At 38.0% G+C, this 19,742-nt stretch overlaps 1 protein-coding gene across 1 annotated transcript in view; it reads left to right on the top strand.

Annotated features, from left to right (window-relative positions):
- The window catches only part of USH2A (usherin), a 414,010-nt gene that overhangs the window by 134,608 nt on the left and 259,660 nt on the right, over positions 1–19,742 (top strand). Inside the window, exon 21 of the mRNA XM_054394908.1 lies at positions 16,846–16,976. Coding sequence (XP_054250883.1) covers positions 16,846–16,976 — 131 coding nt within the window. The remainder of the gene's footprint in view (positions 1–16,845; positions 16,977–19,742) is intronic.

Below are 19,742 nucleotides of genomic sequence, written 5' to 3'. Positions count from 1 at the left end.
TCCAAGTTTCACCCAATATGTGATGACTAAAGCTGTCTGTTAAAAATTCTTTGTTCTGACTACAACATAAATTTGGGTTATTGTTGTTATTCTAAGGTGGTTGAGTTATAACATCTGATGCTTAGAGTGGAGTGTATCTTCATATTTTCTTCTGAGTAAAGAAAAAATAGGTTAAATAGTAGGCTTGGTAATTAGTAGTGCTCTTTTCTTGTAGTTTGTATTAATAGTTTCTTGATTTACTAAAACCAAAGCTTAGCTGCAGAGGTACCACCACTAACATTCTCTTTTTTTACTGTAGTAGATAGTGAGACTTTTTGTGTAGTAGAGTTTTATTCCTTGGAGGATTTTATTTTATGCATTTTCAAGTTGTTCAGTGACTTGCTGTGGAGACAGGGAGGGAGGAGGGGGAATCTATTTACACAAATTACAGTCTTTGTTCCCATCAACCTTCATAATTGGATGAACAAAACAAAGGCTAAACTGGCAGATACAACTATCCCAGGTAATATCTTTTGAGCCTGAAACAAATTAATAAGTAAATTGTGAAACCAGAGTGAAACCTTGTTGGGAAGATTCAGGGGGAGGGAGTTGGGGGATACGTGTTTTTTTGAGAATGTCTGCCATTGGGAAGGGATGCACTGAAGAAGGAAAAGACAGTTTGATTTTGGGATGAAAGTAATCCTTTCCCTGAAAATTATGTCACTATTCAGAGTCACTTGCTTTACCAAAAATTTGCACTTTTAATTATTATATTTTGGAAGTTTAGTGCTGTGTTTTTAAAAGATGAAATGTAATATAAAGTCACTGCCTCTACACACTGGCTTTCAAATTTAGATGTTTCTCCAATTTATTTTTCTCCTTTAGGATTCTTTAACCTTTCTTTCATTTGTTTTGTGTTTTTCTCTCTGAAATTGTTCCAGTTCAGTGATTGAAATATGCAGTTTGAGCTACTTATTCCAAGCCAATGTTAGGTTGTCATGTTAGCATCATTAATTTTCAAAAAATTAGGATGTTCCTGTGTAAACTTGGTTATGCTACTGAGCTGCTTGCGCTAAGGGGGAAAAAATGAGCTGAATGGGAATCCTGGGTGAAGCAAAGACTGCATAATTGGGTTTATGCCAGACCTTCTGCCTTTCACATGGGCAGGAAAGGGCCAGGGAAATGTCAGAGGTGGAAACAGGGCAATGCAGTACTCCTGCAGAATTGCAAAGTGACTGCCAACTGCCACCAGCCTGAGAAATGGCTAGTGCTCAAGGTTGGCTTAAGACAAAAAATCCCAGTTACCCTGACTTTATAAGCCACAAATTGAAATCTTCCTACACCTAAAAGCCTCAGAATTCCTACCAGCTATTGTGGGAGGAAACGTGTTAATAGTTCACAAGCAGTCCCACTCCAGAGCTTGTACTGGAAAACAGGACAGGCCTGAAAGTATGGTTTCAGGATACTCTGGAGTGAGGCTTGATAAGCAAATACTTGCTTTCTACAGCAGTTTAGGATCTGGATTAATTGGTGGTCCCAAAGCCTGGAAATCCTGCTATATCAGCTGCTTGGTGCTACCATGCCGTGTTCCTGCCATGTGCTGTTGAAGAGCTGCTGGCCACCTTTCCTCCAAGGCTATGCCATTGTACACTAGACTGCCTCGCTGCTACAACTGCTAAACAGTTAATCCTTTTAGTAACAAAACACAGTTTAGACTGATTTTTTTGTAGAGGCTTTTTCATTTAGTTAATTCTTAGGGGTGAAGTGAGTAATTTTTTTCCCCTTTGCCTTACACTGCCTTAGCATTGCAAGCAAAACTTCAATCAGTGGGAGTTAAATAAGCTGGATGTCATTTGAATCCTCCGAGAACACAGGAGACCAAAAAAGGTGACTTGAATCCATTGTTACAGCACAGGAGCAAAGGTTGTTTGGGTTTTTTGTTTGTTTTGGTATGTCTGCTTTGAATATAGGTGTCTCTGTGAGGCATTACAAGTGGCAAAGATAAAAAAATGGTCACATTGGACTCATTAGTAATGTTGTCCAATTGCCCACTTTTTGATTTAATCTTTTACAATATTGTAATCAATCATGATTTTCTGTGTTGCAGAAAGTCTCATGCTTTGAGGAAAGGAGAGGGAGAAGAAAAGAAATTGTTAGTGAGGAGAAATTTCCTTATTGCCATCATTCAGAATTAGTCATGTATTCTGTAATCACTCATGTTTTAAGCAGTAATGTAAAATCAACACAAAGGCAGGCTACAGCAAAGTGGTCTTTAATTCAGGAATCCCATAAGGAATTAAAATTCTGAAAAGATGACATAGGATCAATCAATAACTGCCTGAAAATATCAGAGTATATGGAGGCTGAATAACATCATGCTTTGTGAAATAAATTAAGGAAAGTATTTCCAGTGTTACCTCTTTTTGTTTCAATTAATAAAATTGGTTGAATTTTAAATCTTTACATGTTTCTTTTGTATTAGGATCAAAAAAATGATAGTGTCTGCCTTATAGAATTTCTACTTCAAGTGTGAGACAGGATCAAGTACATGTACATAAAAGGCAGCAAAAGGAAATTTTGTGGAAGTTTGGGGTTTTTAAAAAACCCTTATGATGCCTTGGTAGTTTAATTTATTCCTTGTTTAGTGTTGAAATTTAATTTACTTTGGGCAAATAGAGTTATGACAGTATTTTGTGTATTTTATATGCTATATCAATTTTCTGCCATTAGTTTTCTATATTATTTTCTTTCTCATTTGTCTCAAGTTTTGAATCTTTGTGTAAATTGTGCCATTTCTTTAAGCCCTTACACCTTGAGCTGCATGGCTATTCATACCACTAAAATGTCTTTATTCGTGCTTATTTCTGGATCACCTTTTCTGGTAATTGTACCAACTGATGCACTTCAGAATTTAGAGATGTTCTTAGTTACTTCCAAGTGTTGCTTAGGGTCATGAGAAAATCATGAACTCCTTACAACTCATGATAATGAACTCAAACACCAATAGGCATCACTGCTGGTGCTGCTTTATGTATCAGTTGGCTTATTGCTTTTTCATTTGCCTCCCAACACACAGTGAAAATCTCAGCTGAAATCCTCAGCTGAGGAGTAGCTAGCCCACCTGGCTAGAAGGAAGATGCTACCTCCATGTTCCTCTACTGTTAGCATTATCATGTACCATCCTAGCTGCCCAGGTAGGTGATTGCACACAGGACTCAGCATAATATCTGGCTATAGCTATTCCCTGTGAGGTGAATTTGTCATATTAGCTGTATTACTGGATGTAATACAGGAGTTTTTTTATGTCCACTTCTCTCCTAAAAAACAGGGGAGGGTTTGAGTTGTGTTTATCACTCTGAAAGTATTTGATAGTATGTGATTTCTCAGCTGATAGACAAATGTTGGGTTTGGTTTATGATTCTGTATGTGCTTAGCTCTTACAGTGAGTGCAGGGGTTTGATTCTTGGGTATAAGCCAGACTACAAATTGATGATGAAACCTCCACAGCTGGTTTACTGCAGTGGGTCATGTTTTCTGTGGCATACTCTTTAGAGAACTGTGCAGAAAGGAGTCAATTGCTGAATCTGGTGAAATATGGTCTTATTGTATGATGAATAATGTGAAATCCCTTGTGTGAGTGTTGGGCCATATACCTGTGATGAGATAATGAAAAGAAAAGGAAATTATAACAGCAGCTAATGCTGAACAACTACAGGTGGTTCTCCCTCCCCAGTTCTGTTTTTGAAAAGAGTCAAGGGACTGTGACTGCTATATGCATGACAAATTACTCCTTTTGTGCATTTGGAAACATTAGTGAGAATAAGCAGAGGTCATACATATGCTAAAGTAATTTCTAAGAGAAAATTGCTGGATTTCAAAGCTTCCCACACAGCACTTGCCTGTTCTCTGCATATTGTAGATTGTGCATAGTAGTTCACTCTTACAGTTATTGAGCCAGCATGTTAGCTTTATCCTGTTGACTTTCATGCCTCTAATCACATGGTCATTTAAAGACAGCAGGGCGAAGGCTGCCTTTCAAGATTGCAGTTAACCCTACACATCCAATGCAAGAGAGATTGGACTGAACATTTCTATTTCCATTGTGCCCTGATCTGTAAGGGTGATGCTTTCACTGAAATGGCACTTAAGGTGTTCAAGACACTGTTTTCATAGCTTTGTGTAAGTGCATTTTTGGTGTGAACATTTCACACCAAACCTCTTAAAGCACTTAATTTACAGAGTGTGCGCTTCCTAGGTACAGAGGCACATGGATAACAACAAAAAGTATTGGAGTATTATTAGCTCTCTCACAGCAGGACCTGCTGCACTTTCAAGGTGTAGTTCCATTAGGTGACAAATATCTTATTAGGCAATGAGTGAGCCTTTACAATTACCTATGCTGATGGAGGTTGAGGAAATAATTGTTTACTGACAGCATCTATGTCACAGTATATGTAGCACACTGTAAATATGAGAAAAGAGAGTTTGCCATCTATGTATGACTTACACCTGATTGTTGAATTGAAATCCTTTTGTGAACTTAGTTCTAGCAAATAAAACCAATTTTAGGCTTTCTCTGGAAGAGGTCATTATGTCAGTAATAGGCAGGGGAAATAGTGCCACCGGTACTAATAGATGACAATATTATATACTCCTTTCAGTCAGTTCTTAATTTGATAGGGTTTGTTTGCAGTTTATTGGTCTGCCTTAAACCTCTGCATTGACTTGGGTATGTTAGCTTTTTTTTTTGCAGTTCTACCATGAGTAGCATGTGTTGCTGAGTGTGTAACTTGAAACTATGCTTTTTGCTGAGTGGTGGCTCTGTGGTGTTGTATTTCTGTCTAAAAGGGTTGTGGGTTTTTTTCCTCCTTGTTATGTTTCCATTTTTGTCCCCTAGTATTCCTCAAGACACTCATCACCTTATTTTAGCTTTTCTTCTGTTCCATATGTACACTGTCTAATCAATAATCTTCTTCACTTGCTGCAGGATTTCCACCTTACTGTGCTTCCATCTTCTGTGATGCTGTGTGATGGGGATTCTGCCTTGGCTAGTGTACTGTTATCTAAATTTGCTGTGTTTCAGATCATTACACTGACTTTAATTTTGATGTATTTGCATCTTACTGAGTTCTAGTCTTACTCTTTTTCCCTGATCAGTTAAATTACTTTCTGTGCAGTGTTACATTTGTACTCCTGCTGGAAATACTAACTAAAGGCTTATAATTGAAGTGCTATTTACAACTACTGACCTCCAGCTCATTTCTGATTTCACTGTGATGTTGACCTTTTATAGATTGCTCTGTTGTAAATCTTTGAAGTGATTCTTCTTGTCATCATATTTCTAGTAATTATGATTTGCATTGCATTAACACCTAGAAGCCTCTCCCACTTTATCCTTGTTGCATAAGATGACCTTTTATATGCACTAGTTCACATATGAGTAGCAGAATATAGATCTTTCTCCAAAGAATTTATCCTGAAATGGAGATGAATCCTTGCCTCTATTTCTGTACTTTACATATCCTGGTTTGAGTTAATGAAATTAATGATATTACTCATAAAGGATTCTTAGTGCTAGAAGATATTTTCTTCCTTGTCTAACAAAATCTTAGTCTGTTGAACTTCTTTCTAGCCCCTGTAAAGATAAATAAAAATAATCATTGCAGGTATGATTTGAGAGAGGCCATGACTGCATACTTTTTTTTCTCAAATGTTGTTCAAGTTAAGCAATAACATCAAAGGAAGTATTAGCTGAATGTTGGGCTGATGTTTCCTTTTTGTTCATATTTTATGCCAATATAAAGAGCAACACAGAAGAAAACTTGCAGCTTATCCTTTTCTCAAGCAGGATTTGACTGCTGGAGTATTATTTCTGCTCTGGTAGCTATGCTAGTTGGATGTTTGCTTATTTTACATGGTCCCAATGTACAAAAGCGGAAGACAATTAAGAATTCTCCTCCTAGACTTGCTTTATAAATTACTGTGAGCAAAACACTAGTTTCTTTAATGATTGTATTGCTTTAAATGTCTGTGTAAATAACTGGATGTTGACTCTAATGGCAGAGGAATACTAACAGATAATGATACCAACTACATCTCCATATCACGTTTCACTCTGATCTCTCAAATGTGTTTTTCTGAGGTCTTCGTTTATTTGTTTACATAAGTCTAGGTAATCAGACTGTCCAGTTCCTTTCGGGTTATGATACTTCTTGTGTCAATATTTTGCAGATTGTCCTAATTAAGTTTCTCTTCCCACTAAGGAGTTGTAAAGTACCTGTGAAAAGGTACACCTTTGCTTTGAACTTCTTCCCTTTTACTTTCCTTGAATGCTGTCTTGTTTGTGAGTTGAGCTGTGTAGGAAAGCTTCTCTGCTCCCTATGTGCCCGTCCTAGACATTCTCATATGCTTGTATTATGTCCTCTTGTGCACTAAGTGCAACAGTCGAGGTTGGTTTTGTTTGTTTGTATTTTTCTTATTTTTTTATTTTATAAAACTACTTTGTGTAAATACAAAATCTTTAATGCATAAACTATAATTTTGTGGGGGGTTTTGTTGTTGTTGTTTTTTCCATGGCATAAAGAACTGATTGGACAGATCTGGAATTGCCCAGTAAGTTGTAAACTGCAGCTATTGATGTTCAGAGTAGTATTAATACAGACTGAGAATCTTCTCTTGTGATGTTGTGCATCACAAGTGGTATTTGGGGAAGGCTAAAACTGCTATCCCTTTTTTGGGTGTATTAGTGTTTCTCAAAATATCAGTAAATACCTAGTGTTTAGGTGATTTTTCTGAATACATATGGGCATTTTGCTTATTTTATATTTATTTTAAGACAATGGAGAACAGAACAGTAAAGAATTTTCAAACATTACATAGCCTTATACAAGTGATAGTGGCCACGGTTCTTCAGGAAGGAATATGGTAGGAGGGGGTTTAAATGATGGCTCATGAGTGACATACTTCAGTCACTAGCTGCGTACAGACTCAAGGTCTCCTAATTTTGAATCTCTTGATTTAACCACTAGGTATTAGACTCTTCCTGAAAAAGCATCAGTCTGTAAGTGAGGGGATAAAGTGCTACTAATACATCAAATCTTATCAAACGACTTTAAACTTATCTTAGCTTTCTTTTCACCAAGGTTTGCTGTAAATCTTTCTTAGTAGGGAGTAGCAGGACTTGTGTCCTTGCTAAAAGGAGAAGATTGATTTACTGTATTCATATGGAACCCACAGCCTGCAATGAGTATGCAATAATGAATTGGAATATCCTATACCTTTTACCTCTGTCCTACACTTTGGGAGACCTTAAAGACTGGAATCTGTTACAGAAGTCGATTTGGTAGAAACTTATAAATGTAAGTCTTCTGCATAGAGTAACGGCATAACGAATCTTTTAGTATGTGCAATATTCTTATTCTTCAAATACTCTAATTGATTGTTCATTGGGCTCAGTCAGCCAAAAGTGGAGAGAAACTTTGTACAGACATCATTAGTTTTTCTCCATTTAAAGATTAATCATGAAGAGCTCTGGCTCTTTAATTCTGTAATTTGTATATTTAATGGGCTGCTGCAGAATCTATGACAGTAATTAGCATAGCCTGAAAACTCATTAATACGCAACAACATGATTAATGCAGCATTAATGCAAACATGACTGAAGTTATTTGGGTTATGTAGTAAGAAGATTAAAGCTAAAATGTCCTGTTTGTTTTACCAGTACTGACTATAATGGGGTAGCAAGCAAAATAAGAAAAAGCAGGTATCAAATTAGTCAGTTTAGTGTAAAAGAAATACTCAATTCTTATCAAGGGGATTTGTGGATTCATTGGTTTCCACAAGAAATATTGCATATTTCTGCCTTTCATTCACTCATATTCTGTGTCGATGCTTGTTCAGCCTTTTAGTCTGAGTCTTTTGGCAGTGTGAGGCTTTAAGAGTATATAAAAGGTCATTGAATTATGTTATCCAGAATAAAATACAATTTTTTCCCCAAAAATATTAGGGCTTTGTACAGCCAAATTTTAAAAAAAATGAATTTTTAGCTTCCCCTGGTTTGCTATCCTCACAAATGAAAAAGGACTGATAACCTGCAATTGGACATTCTAGTTAAAGTTTGGAAAAAGTTTAGGAAGATTATTTTTTTGTGTTTTTGTGTATGTAAATATATATATGTGTGTGTGTATGTGTATACATATGTATATGCCTTATATATGTAAGACACAGGAACAGGCTGTCCCAATGTGCTGGAAGATGAGCCCACGGGGGAGGTGACCAGCCTGGATGGGCAAGCATCTTTTGAAGGAATTAAGGGAAAAAAACAGAGTATATCACCTTTGGAAAGGGGGGGAAGTAACTCAGGATATGTTTAAAGATGTTGTTAGATCATGCAGGAGAAAAATTAGAGAGGCAAAAGCCCAGTTAGAACTTGAACTGGCCACTTCTGTGAAAGACAATAAAAAGCATTTTTATAAATATATTAATGCTAAAAAGAGGGGCAAGAAGAATCTCCACTCTTTATTGGACTTAGAGGGGAGTATTGTAACCAAAGATGAGGAAAAGGCAGAGGTACTCAATACCTTCTTTGCCTCCATTTTCAACAGTAAGGCAGGAGGACTTCAGGATAACTGGCCTCCTGAACTGGTTGACGGGGTCAGGGAACAGTACAGTCCCCCTGAAATCCATGGGGAAGCAGTTAGAGACTTGCTGAGCCACTTGGATACTCACAAGTCCATGGGACTGGATGGGATCCATCCTAGGGTACTGAGAGAGCTGGCAGATGAGCTGGCCAAGCCACTGGCCAAGCTGCTAGCCAAGCCACTGTCTATCATTTACCACCAGTCCTGGCTCACTGGAGAGGTCTCAGATGACTGGAAGCTGGCCAATGTGATGCCCATCCACACAAAGGGCTGGATGGAGGATCCTGGAAACTCCAGGCCTGTCAGCCTGACCTCAGTGCCAGGCAAGATTATGGAGCAGATCATCTTGAGGGCAATCACAGCACACCTGCAGGATGGCCAAGGGATCAGGCCCAGCCAACATGGATTTAGGAAGGACAGGTCCTGCCTGACCAACCTGATCTCCTTTTATGACCAGCTGACCTGCCTGGTGGATGTGGGGCAGGCTGTGGGTGTAGTCTACCTGGACTTCAGCAAGGCCTTTGACACCGTCCCCCATAGCAAACTCCTGGCCAAGCTGTCAGCCCATGGCCTGGACAGGAGCACTCTGTGCTGGGTTAGGAACTGGCTGGAGGGCCATGCCCAGAGAGTGGAGGTGAATGGTGCCACTGCCAGCTGGCAGCCTGTCACTAGTGGTGTCCCCCAGGGATTGGTGTTGAGCCCAATCCTGTTCAATATCTTTATCGATGATCTGGATGAGGACATAGAGTCCACCATTAGTAAGTTTGCTGGTGACACCGAGTTGGGAGCAGGTGTTGATCTGTTGGAAGGTAGGAGGGCTCTGCAGAGGGACCTTGACAGGCTGGACAGATGGGCAGAGTCCAACAGGATGGCATTCAACAAGTCCAAGTACCAGGTGCTGCACTTTGGTCACAACCCCATGCAGTGCTACAGGCTGGGGCTGGAGTGGCTGGAGAGCTGCAGGTAGAGAGGGACCTGGGGGTACTGGTTGACAGTAGGTTGAACATGAGCCAGCAGTGTGCCCAGGTGGCCAAGAAGGCCAATGGCATCCTGGCCTGCATCAGGAATAGTGTGGCCAGCAGGAGCAGGGAAGTCATTCTTCCCCTATACTGTGCACTGGTTAGACCACACCTTGAATACTGTGTCCAGTTCTGGGCTCCTCAGTTTAAGAAGGACATTGAGATACTTGAACATGTCCAGAGAAGGGCAATGAGGTTGGTGAGAGGTCTGGAGCACAAGCCCTATGAGGAGAGGTTGAGGGAGCTGGGGTTGTTTTATCCTGGAGAAGAGGAGGCTCAGGGGGAGACCTTATTGCTGTCTACAACTACCTCTTCTCCCAGGCAACCAGCACCAGAACAAGAGGACACAGTCTCAAGCTGCACCAGGGGAAGTTTAGGCTCAAGGTGAGGAGAAAGTTCTTCACAGAAGGAGTAATTGGCCTTTGGAATCGGCTGCCCAAGAAGGTGGTGGAGTCACCCTCCCTGGAGGTGTCCAAAAAAAGATTGGATGTGGCACTTGGAGTCATGGTTTAGTTGTCAGGAGGTGTTAGGTAATAGGTTGGACCTGATGATCTCTCAGGCTTTTTCCAACCTGGTTGATTCTGTGATTCTGTGTGACTTTAAAGTATATATTTAAATTTCTACTAAAAGCCTAAAGAAACTTAAAAATTAGCAGCATTTACTTCATCAGTGAAAATTTTAACTCCATGGTGTTTGTGATGATGAACTTCAAAACCATTTTCAAATGCATTAATGTAATAGCAAAAGATGGAGCCTATTCCTGTACCAGAGATTATAAAAGATGTTGGAAAAATTTGGAAAGAATACTTTCTAGCTTCTTGCAATAAATTCCAGAAAGCTATAGATATCACAAAGGGTGAGGAACTTCTCATATTCAGCAGAAGGTCTTTGTCAGCATGTCCAGGAAAGCATCCTTTGAGTTCCTTTGTTTCCTCCAGTTTCATCATCCTTTATGTGAAACTGTTTCATAATTTTATGAAGTCTCCTTTAGGTATTATAGTGAGATGTGGCATCTAAAAATCACTTTCATGGAGAGAATGATGGCTAAGTTCAATGCAAGTCTATAGTAACTGAGACTTCTACTCCGCATCTACCTTCTTCCTAGGTTAAAAACCCCTAAATTTTGGGTTATAATTTGCGTAGGAAAATGTACTTTGTTTAGGCAAAGACATTTTTACACAGTCTTTTAAATGCTTTAAAGTTTGTCATCCTGATGGGACTGCTGAGAGTCTAATGCTGTAGTCAAAATTCCATATAACAATTTCCATTCCTTTTAGTTAGCATTATGCATAACTAAAGGACTTAGTAAGCATAAAGAGATGACTTTTTCTATCAACAATTTTCATTTGATTGGAATGCACAATTATATCATTATGTACACCATATCATGTAACAATATAAGTAGAACAGAAATGCAAATTGTATTTGTACAGTTGTACAATTCTGGGAGAAATTGCACTGAAAATGGATGTGCTTCACAATTAATTTCTAATAATGCTTTGTGATTTTTCAGATATTAGGCAGCTTTTATTTTTTTACATATATTTTTTTCCAATCATAATGTGCACTGTGTTGCTTTTATGCATAGAGAAAATGTCATAATATGCTAACTATTATTCTTACTTTTTAATCCTATGCATATGGGTTGGGATTGGATGTATTTATGAAAATTAAACTAATACTGTTCTTGCTGATTGCATCCAGATTGAAACCATTTGTGTGACTGATGCTTGGACACATTGGTTCATGTGGTTATACACAGGTTTGGGTGAAAGGACGTGGAACTTTTGAGACTTGTAGCAACTTCTGTGTATTTAATGGGTCTAATAACTTTTATTTGTTAGCTATTTTGACTGGACTTTGAACATGCAGTTGTAGAGAAAGGTACTTTGTGGTTTTAGCTGAGTACACAGGACAAAGAGATTAGTTGTAAGTAGGCCACTTTGCTGAAATCTCTCAGCTGTTATTGTAAAAGATGTTTTCAATTATCTTGCCCATCTGCCTACATTCTTCCCTCAACTCCTGCTCCCCAAAATTTAAAAACGTCAAAAGACATTGTGAATGTTTTTGTATTTTTAAATGCTAACTTATTTGTTTATTTTAAAAACTTATTTCAATTCAGTTAAACTGGAAAGGTGTTTCACCGGAAGCAAGACCTCTTTGGTCTGGGTGAAACAAAACCTATTTGAACATTTATTTTGCAAGAATATTTAGCATTAGTCAGAAGTAAATTTTATTGCTGTAATAATTTAAAATTAGTAGTATATGTTACGCTAATTTGGGAGCTGCTCTAATTTATTGATATTTCTCCCTCTTACTGCCAGCTGTCTCTTCTGAACTCAAAATAACCCTGTGTGCTCTGTAAATTTTCTTTAAGCAAAAACTGTAGCCAGCCTCTCGAGAGCACATTCTTGCTTATGAAATAATTTTGTGCAGATTTTGCAAGTCATACTGAAGTGCACCGGAATAATCGGACTCCAGATGTGCATCTGAGTTGATGAAGTTCTCAGACTTGCTAAACTTACATGAAGGAGGCAAAGAGGTATTATAAATGCTGCTCCAGATGTGTCTTCTTTATGAGACAAAAAGCTGTGTTCTGACTCACCTGACGTTATAGTACTAGTGTGTCTTTATACTTTTAATATCATCCTGTTACTCAAAGGATCTCTCAAAACTCTATGCACTCTCAGACTAGCATGCTGGTATTGTTTCTCAGTTGAATGTCCATGCTGGTCACTCACATCCTAATTCTTCTACCAATCTGATGGGGGTCATCTTGAAACTAGGATAATACCCTAGTCACGCTTCACTGCTGCATGAGTAGAAGCTATGTAGATCCTTACAGAAGAAGGGTAGTCTGCCCTAACACTTCAGGACACTTTAAAATAGTAATAAACATAATATTAGTAATGTATTTTACTTGCACTTTTGATGACTGTGTGTTGTTCTTTTTGTAGTTTATGTGCACTGTATACAATGCTTGTAGTGTTTGGTAAAGTGACATTATAGTTAAAGAAATGAAGTTACAGAAATTAGCAAAAAATCTTTATTTATAATTAAAGCAATTCTGACAGCTTCTCCAGCTGCAGCCATAATTTGAAATGGAATTAAAGATTTTACCTGAATGACATTAATGTTTAATTTGTAGTAGAATTTCTTGTTTTATTCCCCCCAAAATGATGATAACTCCTTGTGGACCAATCATTTTTGCCACATTAACGTAAGTTAAAGTTTTAGAAGTGCATACTGAAATAGTAGACAGAAATCTTAGCAAAACTTTTCGCAAAATCTTCCCTTCCTCCCTTCAAGAAATACAATGTGGTTTTCAACTCCAGATTTTCAAAAGGAAGGTTTTTTGTGTTTAGGTTAAGTAAGATCTGTTTTCAGTGTCAATAGGGCAGAAAAATGACATACGTGCAGGTGCTACAAGTCTGAATGGAACTTTGGGCTATATTTTATTTTGGAGCATGAAGTCCAACCTGGATTTAGGAAATCTTTTAATGTTTTGGTTTGGTTTGGTTTGGTTTGGTTTTTTTTCCCCCCAGTTTCAGAGGTTTTTATCTTCAAATGAAAATATTATCTATGGGACTGAAGTTTGCTTAATATTTGATTTCTCCATTGCACCCATGTTTAGAAATACAAGAAAATATTAATGTAGAGATTAAAGTACTTACTTATAGCTAGATAGTATGAACTTCCTTATCTTATAAGAAACTCCAAATGTACCTGAACTTAAAGGGGTAGAATCCTTTTCTGAATTATGTAATATGTTAGAAGAATTTGCTCTATGTGCTGTGACCAAAATCAGTGGTTTCTGATTCATCCGTACCCAAAGAAGAAAGCAAGCTCTTGCATAAAGTCTGAAAACTTCTAGAATTACTGTAGTATTATTGTTGTGAACCATGTGATTTACATTTTTTAAGAGAATGTTATAAAATAGTTGTGGTTTTGCAGAAACTCATTAAATTAGTTTGTATTTGTCCTTCTGAATTAAGGTTGGATTCTCTGGTCTTCAGAAATGTCTTTTGGCAGCTCAATAAAAATACTCCCAGAAATGTCTTTTGGCAGCTCAATAAAAATACTGGGAGTTTGTTAAATTAACTGTGCTCTCCAGTGCTGGGATTAGAGGCCCTCAGCCTCTCCAGCAGATACAGAAGCTGGAAATACCTGAAACCTCAAAGTACAGCAATAGTGGTTATTTCTGAGCCAGGCAAAGTTACACTTTTCCTTAAGTATGGACACTGCTCAGTTCTTTACTTGCTCGGTGTTACATATGTAGCATGACTGATTTTCGTTGCTCAGAGAATATGTTTTATATCTGCAAGTGCATCATGTGATTTGCACAAAAACATTTATGTGATTAGGACTGACAAGTATGATCCACTATAAATGTGTATCTGAATGATAGTCATACCATCATAGAATGGCTTAGGTTGGAAAGGACCTTAGAGATAGTCTACTCCAACCTCCCTACCATAGGCAGGAATGCCTCTCCATTAGCCTCAGCTGCTCAAGGCCTCATCCAACCTGGCCTTTAACACCCCTAGGAAGGAGGCATCCACAACCTCCCTGGGCAACCTATCACAGAGCCTCACCACTCTTGTACTGAAGAACTTCTTTCTAAGATCCAGTCTAAAGCTACTCTTCCTCATCTTAAAACCACTGCCCTTTGTCCTATGAAAAGTTGCTCTCCACCCTTCATGTAGGGTCCCTTCAGGTATTGGAAGGCTGCTATGAGGACCCCTTAGAGTCTTCTTTTCTCTAGACTGATCAACCACAGCTCCCTCAGTCTAGCCTCATAGCAGAGCTGTTCCAGCCCTTGTATCATTTTTGTAGTCCTCCTCTGGATCCAGTCCAACAGCTTCTGTGTCCTTCTTATGATGGGGACACCAGAACAGGACAAAGTATTCAAAGTGGGGTCTCACAACATCAGAGTCTTTAAATGGGAAGAATCCTCTCTCCTGCCTGCTGACCACACTCCTCTTGATGAAGCCTAGGATAGGATTTGCCTTCTGAGCTCCACGTTCATGTTGAGCTTCTGATGAGTCAATACACTCAAGTCTCTTTTTCCAGAGCTACTCTCAGCCTACCCTGCACCCAGTCTGTATTTGTGCCTGGGACTGGCACGACCCAGTATTATATTAAAATTGTAGGAGAGTAGATTTAGACTAGATACTAGAAAGAAATTTACAGTAAGGATGGTGTGACACTGGAACAGGTTGTCCAGGGAGGTCATGGATGCGCCTTCCCTGGAAGTGTTCAAAGCCAGGTTGGATGAGGCTTGAGCACTGTGGTCGACTGGAAAGTGTCCTTGTCAGTGCCAGGCGGTTGGAACTAGATGGTTTTCAAGGTCCCTTCCAACCCAAAGCATTCTATGAACCTATGATTTTATTATTTTTTGAACTTTTTTTTATGCAGACACACACTATCTACAAGAAAAAACTTTTCTCACTTCCTGGCATAAGATTGTGGAAGTGCATGTGAAAAGACTGAATAGTTTGCAGTTGGGTAAAAGTCAATAAGTTATCCTGTGCTGTAAAAAAACATTTTATGCAAAAATGTCATGCAAGTTTATAGTATAGGTAGATGTTGATATTGCTGCCTTTTCATTTCCCTTTCCAAAAAAATTCATACATTAAAGGCATGGCTCCACCATGAACTGAGCACGCTGTATCTGGATTTGCATGTTAGAAAAGTTAGGCTAAATTTGGCATAAGGTTTTTTATTTTCTTATTTTGTTCTGTATAGTGATGTTCAGAGAGGCATCATAGTCATAAAAGATTGGTGGTTATCCGACACTTGTTTATTCGAAAGTATACTTCTCAAAACTTGATACATAATTTATGAATGGTTTCATTAATGTCTCCTTAAATAGTTACTGAGTATACACTATGGACTACAATAGTACAATATTTACAAGCTGAGTTGGTATTTTATTTGTGGCAAAAAAGAAAAGTAAAGCTAACATGCTTTTTCCCTTTGTATGTCAGCTGAGTGGCAGTTCATGTGCTGGGACAGTATTTTACCAGAAACTAAATGAGGGACTACTAATACTGATCAGAAAGTTCTTAATTAAACTTGGTTTATCAATTATTCCTTGGAATATTTCCTACTTTTGTCAAAATTTGTTCTTTATTGGGTTTATATCTTTATGCACTTAGATATACTTAGATATTTATAACAATATACATAAGTATGCTGTGATGGTTTTAAGGTTATGCCTTTAATTTCTTTTCACAGAGTTTGAGCAGAAAAGTAAAAGAATGTAAATAAATCACAATTGGGTGTAAGAAAGCAAAATAACGATTATTCTAAACACTTCCATTGGAGAGATAGAAATGTTTAAGAGTCAGTACTCAAAACAAAATTCAGTCTGTCTGGTGTTTCTCTGCTGGGCAGTCTGTGTTTCTCTTCTGGCTTTGCTTTTGAAGATAACATACTGGCATACTGACCTTGAAAAGCTAAGTTCTAACAACCTCTCTGCTTCTTGTCTTTCTTCCTTCTGCAGGGGGGTCTGGGGAAGGCAAGGAAGGGGGAGGCAGGGGGGCTGCTTTCCTGGCTTTGGCCAAGAGGGTTTTGTGCTGTTTCTGATAAGTGTACATATTTGTAAATACTGTAAATAGTGTATATTTGTACATATTCATTGCATTCCATTGTAGACTGTAGTTTTGCCTGTAAATACAGCTACATTTGCTTCCGAACTGAGTTAGTCTGGTGTTGTTAATGTGGGAGGGGAATTTTAGCCCACCACACTGCAACAGTATGCACATAAATATATATATCTTTTGGAACCAAATTCCTACCGTTCTTCATAGAAATCCTTCCATGCAGGAGCCTCGTTCCTACCTTACCACTAAAAATTATAAGAGACAAGTGAAAATCCACGTATAAGACATCAACAATTATATTTGAATTACTTTTATTTAAAAAGAAATCAATTACTGAACAGCTTAAGTCACAGTTGCTTATGTTTATTAATGGGTGAGTAAGGGCTCTGAAATCACAGATATTTTTCTCAAAGGCTAATTCAGTCTGGACTAGTAAAATTTCTCCTGCAAGGACTGGCAGGGATTTTAGGTGAAAAAAATTCCGTGATTTTGATTTGCCATTTTAATGCTGTTTATAAAACTAAGTTTGTTTGTTTGTTTGTAATTGCACTGATAGAATTCATAAGAGCCATTAACCATCTGCTTGCTTTTTCTACCTAGGTATTAAAGTGAAATTTAGAACCCAAGAATCTGATGGTTTGATTTTTTTCTCTGCATCGCCTGGGAATCAGGAGGAATACATTGCACTTCAGCTGAAGAGTGGGCGTCCTTACTTCCTTTTTGATCCACAGGTACAGCAAAAGACAGGGTCCTACATAAAAAGATTACATCATTTACTTCATTTCTTCTTTACATACATATCCCTTTTTTTGTTGGTTTTATTTTGTTGTTGTTATTAATTATGTTAACTCACTCTTCAGAACCTTTAGGTAACTGGAGATTTGGGAGAGAAAAACACTGAAAAAAAACATTAAAGATTTTATTTTATTTGTTTTGGTTTGGTTTTTTGTTGTGGTGTTTGTTTTGTTGTTTTCCCACAATTCATAACTTTACTTGGTTTGGGGTTTTTTTCCTGAGGGTTTTGTTTGTTTGTTTGTTTTTGTCAGTACCACCATATACCACTACAGCTTAAAGTACCAAAGGTGAGCAGATCTAATTTTTGAATTAAGAAATAAGGGGTTTATATATTTGTAGTCAATTATTTTTAAGCCTACTATCTTGAGACTTTGTCAGTGAAATCAGCATAATGCTGATCACATTAATGTGATGGAAGTAGCCTCTGACTTCTAGTTGTAATGATCACAGCAAAGACATAAACAAGGGAAATATTACCAAATAAATTCCACAAAATTAAAAATAAGGCCATATTCACAGAATCACAGAATACACCCAGTTGGAAGAGACCTCACACATCATCCAGTCCAACCCTTGACCCAGGACTGAATGGTCAACATTATACCATATCCCTAAGTGCCAAGTCCACACACTGCTTAAACACCTCCAGGGACGGTGACTCCACCACTGCCCTAGGCAGACCATTCTAATGTTTGATAACCCTTTCAGTGAAGAAATATTTCCTAATATCCAGCCTGAACCTCTCTTGGTGCAGCTTGTAACCGTTTCCTCTATTCCTGTTGCTTGCCACCAAGGAGAAGAGGCTGCCCCCCTCCTCACTTCAATCTCCCTTCAGGTAGTTGTAGAGAGTGATGAGGTCTCCCCTCAGCCTCCTTTTCTCCTGACTCCAACTCCTTCAGACACTCCTCATAAAGCCCTTCACAAACCTTGTTGTCCTTCTCTGGGCATGCTCCAGCACCTCAATATTCTTCCTGTAATGAGGGGCCCAGAACTGAACGTAGTACTTGAGGTGTGGCCTCACCAATGCTGAGTACAGAGGGAGGATCACCTTCTTGTTCCTGCTGGCCACGGTGTATCTAATACAAGCCAGGATGCCTTTGTATTCCTTGAATTTCTGTTTGAATATTTTCTCTGTGTCCCAAAATTAGATCTATGCATGAAATAAACATTACAGACTCATTTCTTAAATATACAAGAAATTATAAGTAATTTCAGATTAATAATATTGACAGAATGTGGTATTACATGTATGTATCATGGTTACCATTCACTCAGTGTTACTGGGAAGCCATTTCTTCTAGTTACATGATTGTCTTCAGTGTTTAACTATGTTATTATCATTGTGATTGCTGCCCTGAAAGGTTGTACAGAAGCCCTTAATAATAAAAGGTGAGGATTTAGCAATTTGAAGATCCACTGTTAACCTTTTCTTCCTGGGTTCTGCCATGGTCCAGGCACTGTTGCTTCGTGAACATGTAAAGGTGCTGTGCAGCAGTGAAGCTCCTATTCTCTTGTTAAATCTGTACAAGAGCATGGTGCTGGACTGAGGCTAATAGGCATGCCATCCTCGTGCTAGAAGACACTAAATCTGCTTCTCACCCCCAGATAAAAAAACCCCAAACTATTATAAAAACCCGCCAAACTATTATTTCCAGTGCATTTGCACTCAGGCTTTGTCTTCTTTTCCATCTTGCAAATGGAATTGGTGTGTATTTCAATTTTTGTAACCATGCTTAACATTGTTAATGTTACCCTCATCCAGATTTTAATAGGTACTAGTTCCAGTTTATCTCTTTTGCACATACACCTTCACTTAACTGAAAAGGAAATTTTATTTCCTTTGAAAGATCTTTCTAGGTGTAATAGTTTGATTTTTATTTTTTGCTTGTTTGTTTTAATGTGAGTGGGTATTTTTCAACTAGCATTTTAATGCTTAAAAAAGTATTCCCAGCCCTCCTTGCAGATTTGCTCCTTCCATTGTAGCTTTATACCAACTATTATGGACTTAGTCTCTAGAAGGATGTTGTATTTGTTTGTATTAATAGCATTTGGGGATGGGGAGGAAGTGGAACAGGTGGGAGAGTGGCTGCTTTGGGTTGGTTTTGGTTTTGTTCTCTTCCCCTCCCTCTTTTATGTCTTTGTCTTAACTGTGAAAAATGCAAGTCTCATCCATATTCAGTCCCTAGAGCTTCTCCACTCAGCTAATATTTTGAATTTTAACAAATTACTTGTTCATAAATATCTTTCCATTTCATTTGAACCAGCAGCTCTGACCTATACTGATTTTTAGAATCATCAGCTCCATATTTTTCCCTGTTCTTACAAATTCTAGAATAATCTATTTTGCCAATTTAGTGACAGCATATAGAAAAAATAAATCTGTAATTCAAGACTTTCAGGAATAGTGCAGGTCTTAACAGTTGTTTTACTAGCTTGAAAGCTATCTTGAAAGCTAATGCTTTCTAATTTCTCCTTAACAATGTGGATCAGAATCCTGTGTAGATTCCTGTGTACGTTACAGTGGCCTACATCAATATACTTCTTGTAGTATCCTTTTCAAAAACTGTAAATATTCAATTATTAAAATTTTCCAGTCTTCTGTATCCTTAATATGCTGTCCTATTTTGCTATCTTAACCTTTGTTTCTTTGTTCTCTATGCAATTTGTTTCTTTTTGCTATTATTTGCTATTCCTATCCTATA

The sequence above is a fragment of the Indicator indicator genome, chromosome 2 (genome assembly GCF_027791375.1).
Source record: "Indicator indicator isolate 239-I01 chromosome 2, UM_Iind_1.1, whole genome shotgun sequence".
Lineage (NCBI taxonomy): Eukaryota > Metazoa > Chordata > Aves > Piciformes > Indicatoridae > Indicator > Indicator indicator.
Note: the sequence above shows the minus strand (reverse complement) of the source record. Positions and strands in the feature narration are given on the sequence as shown.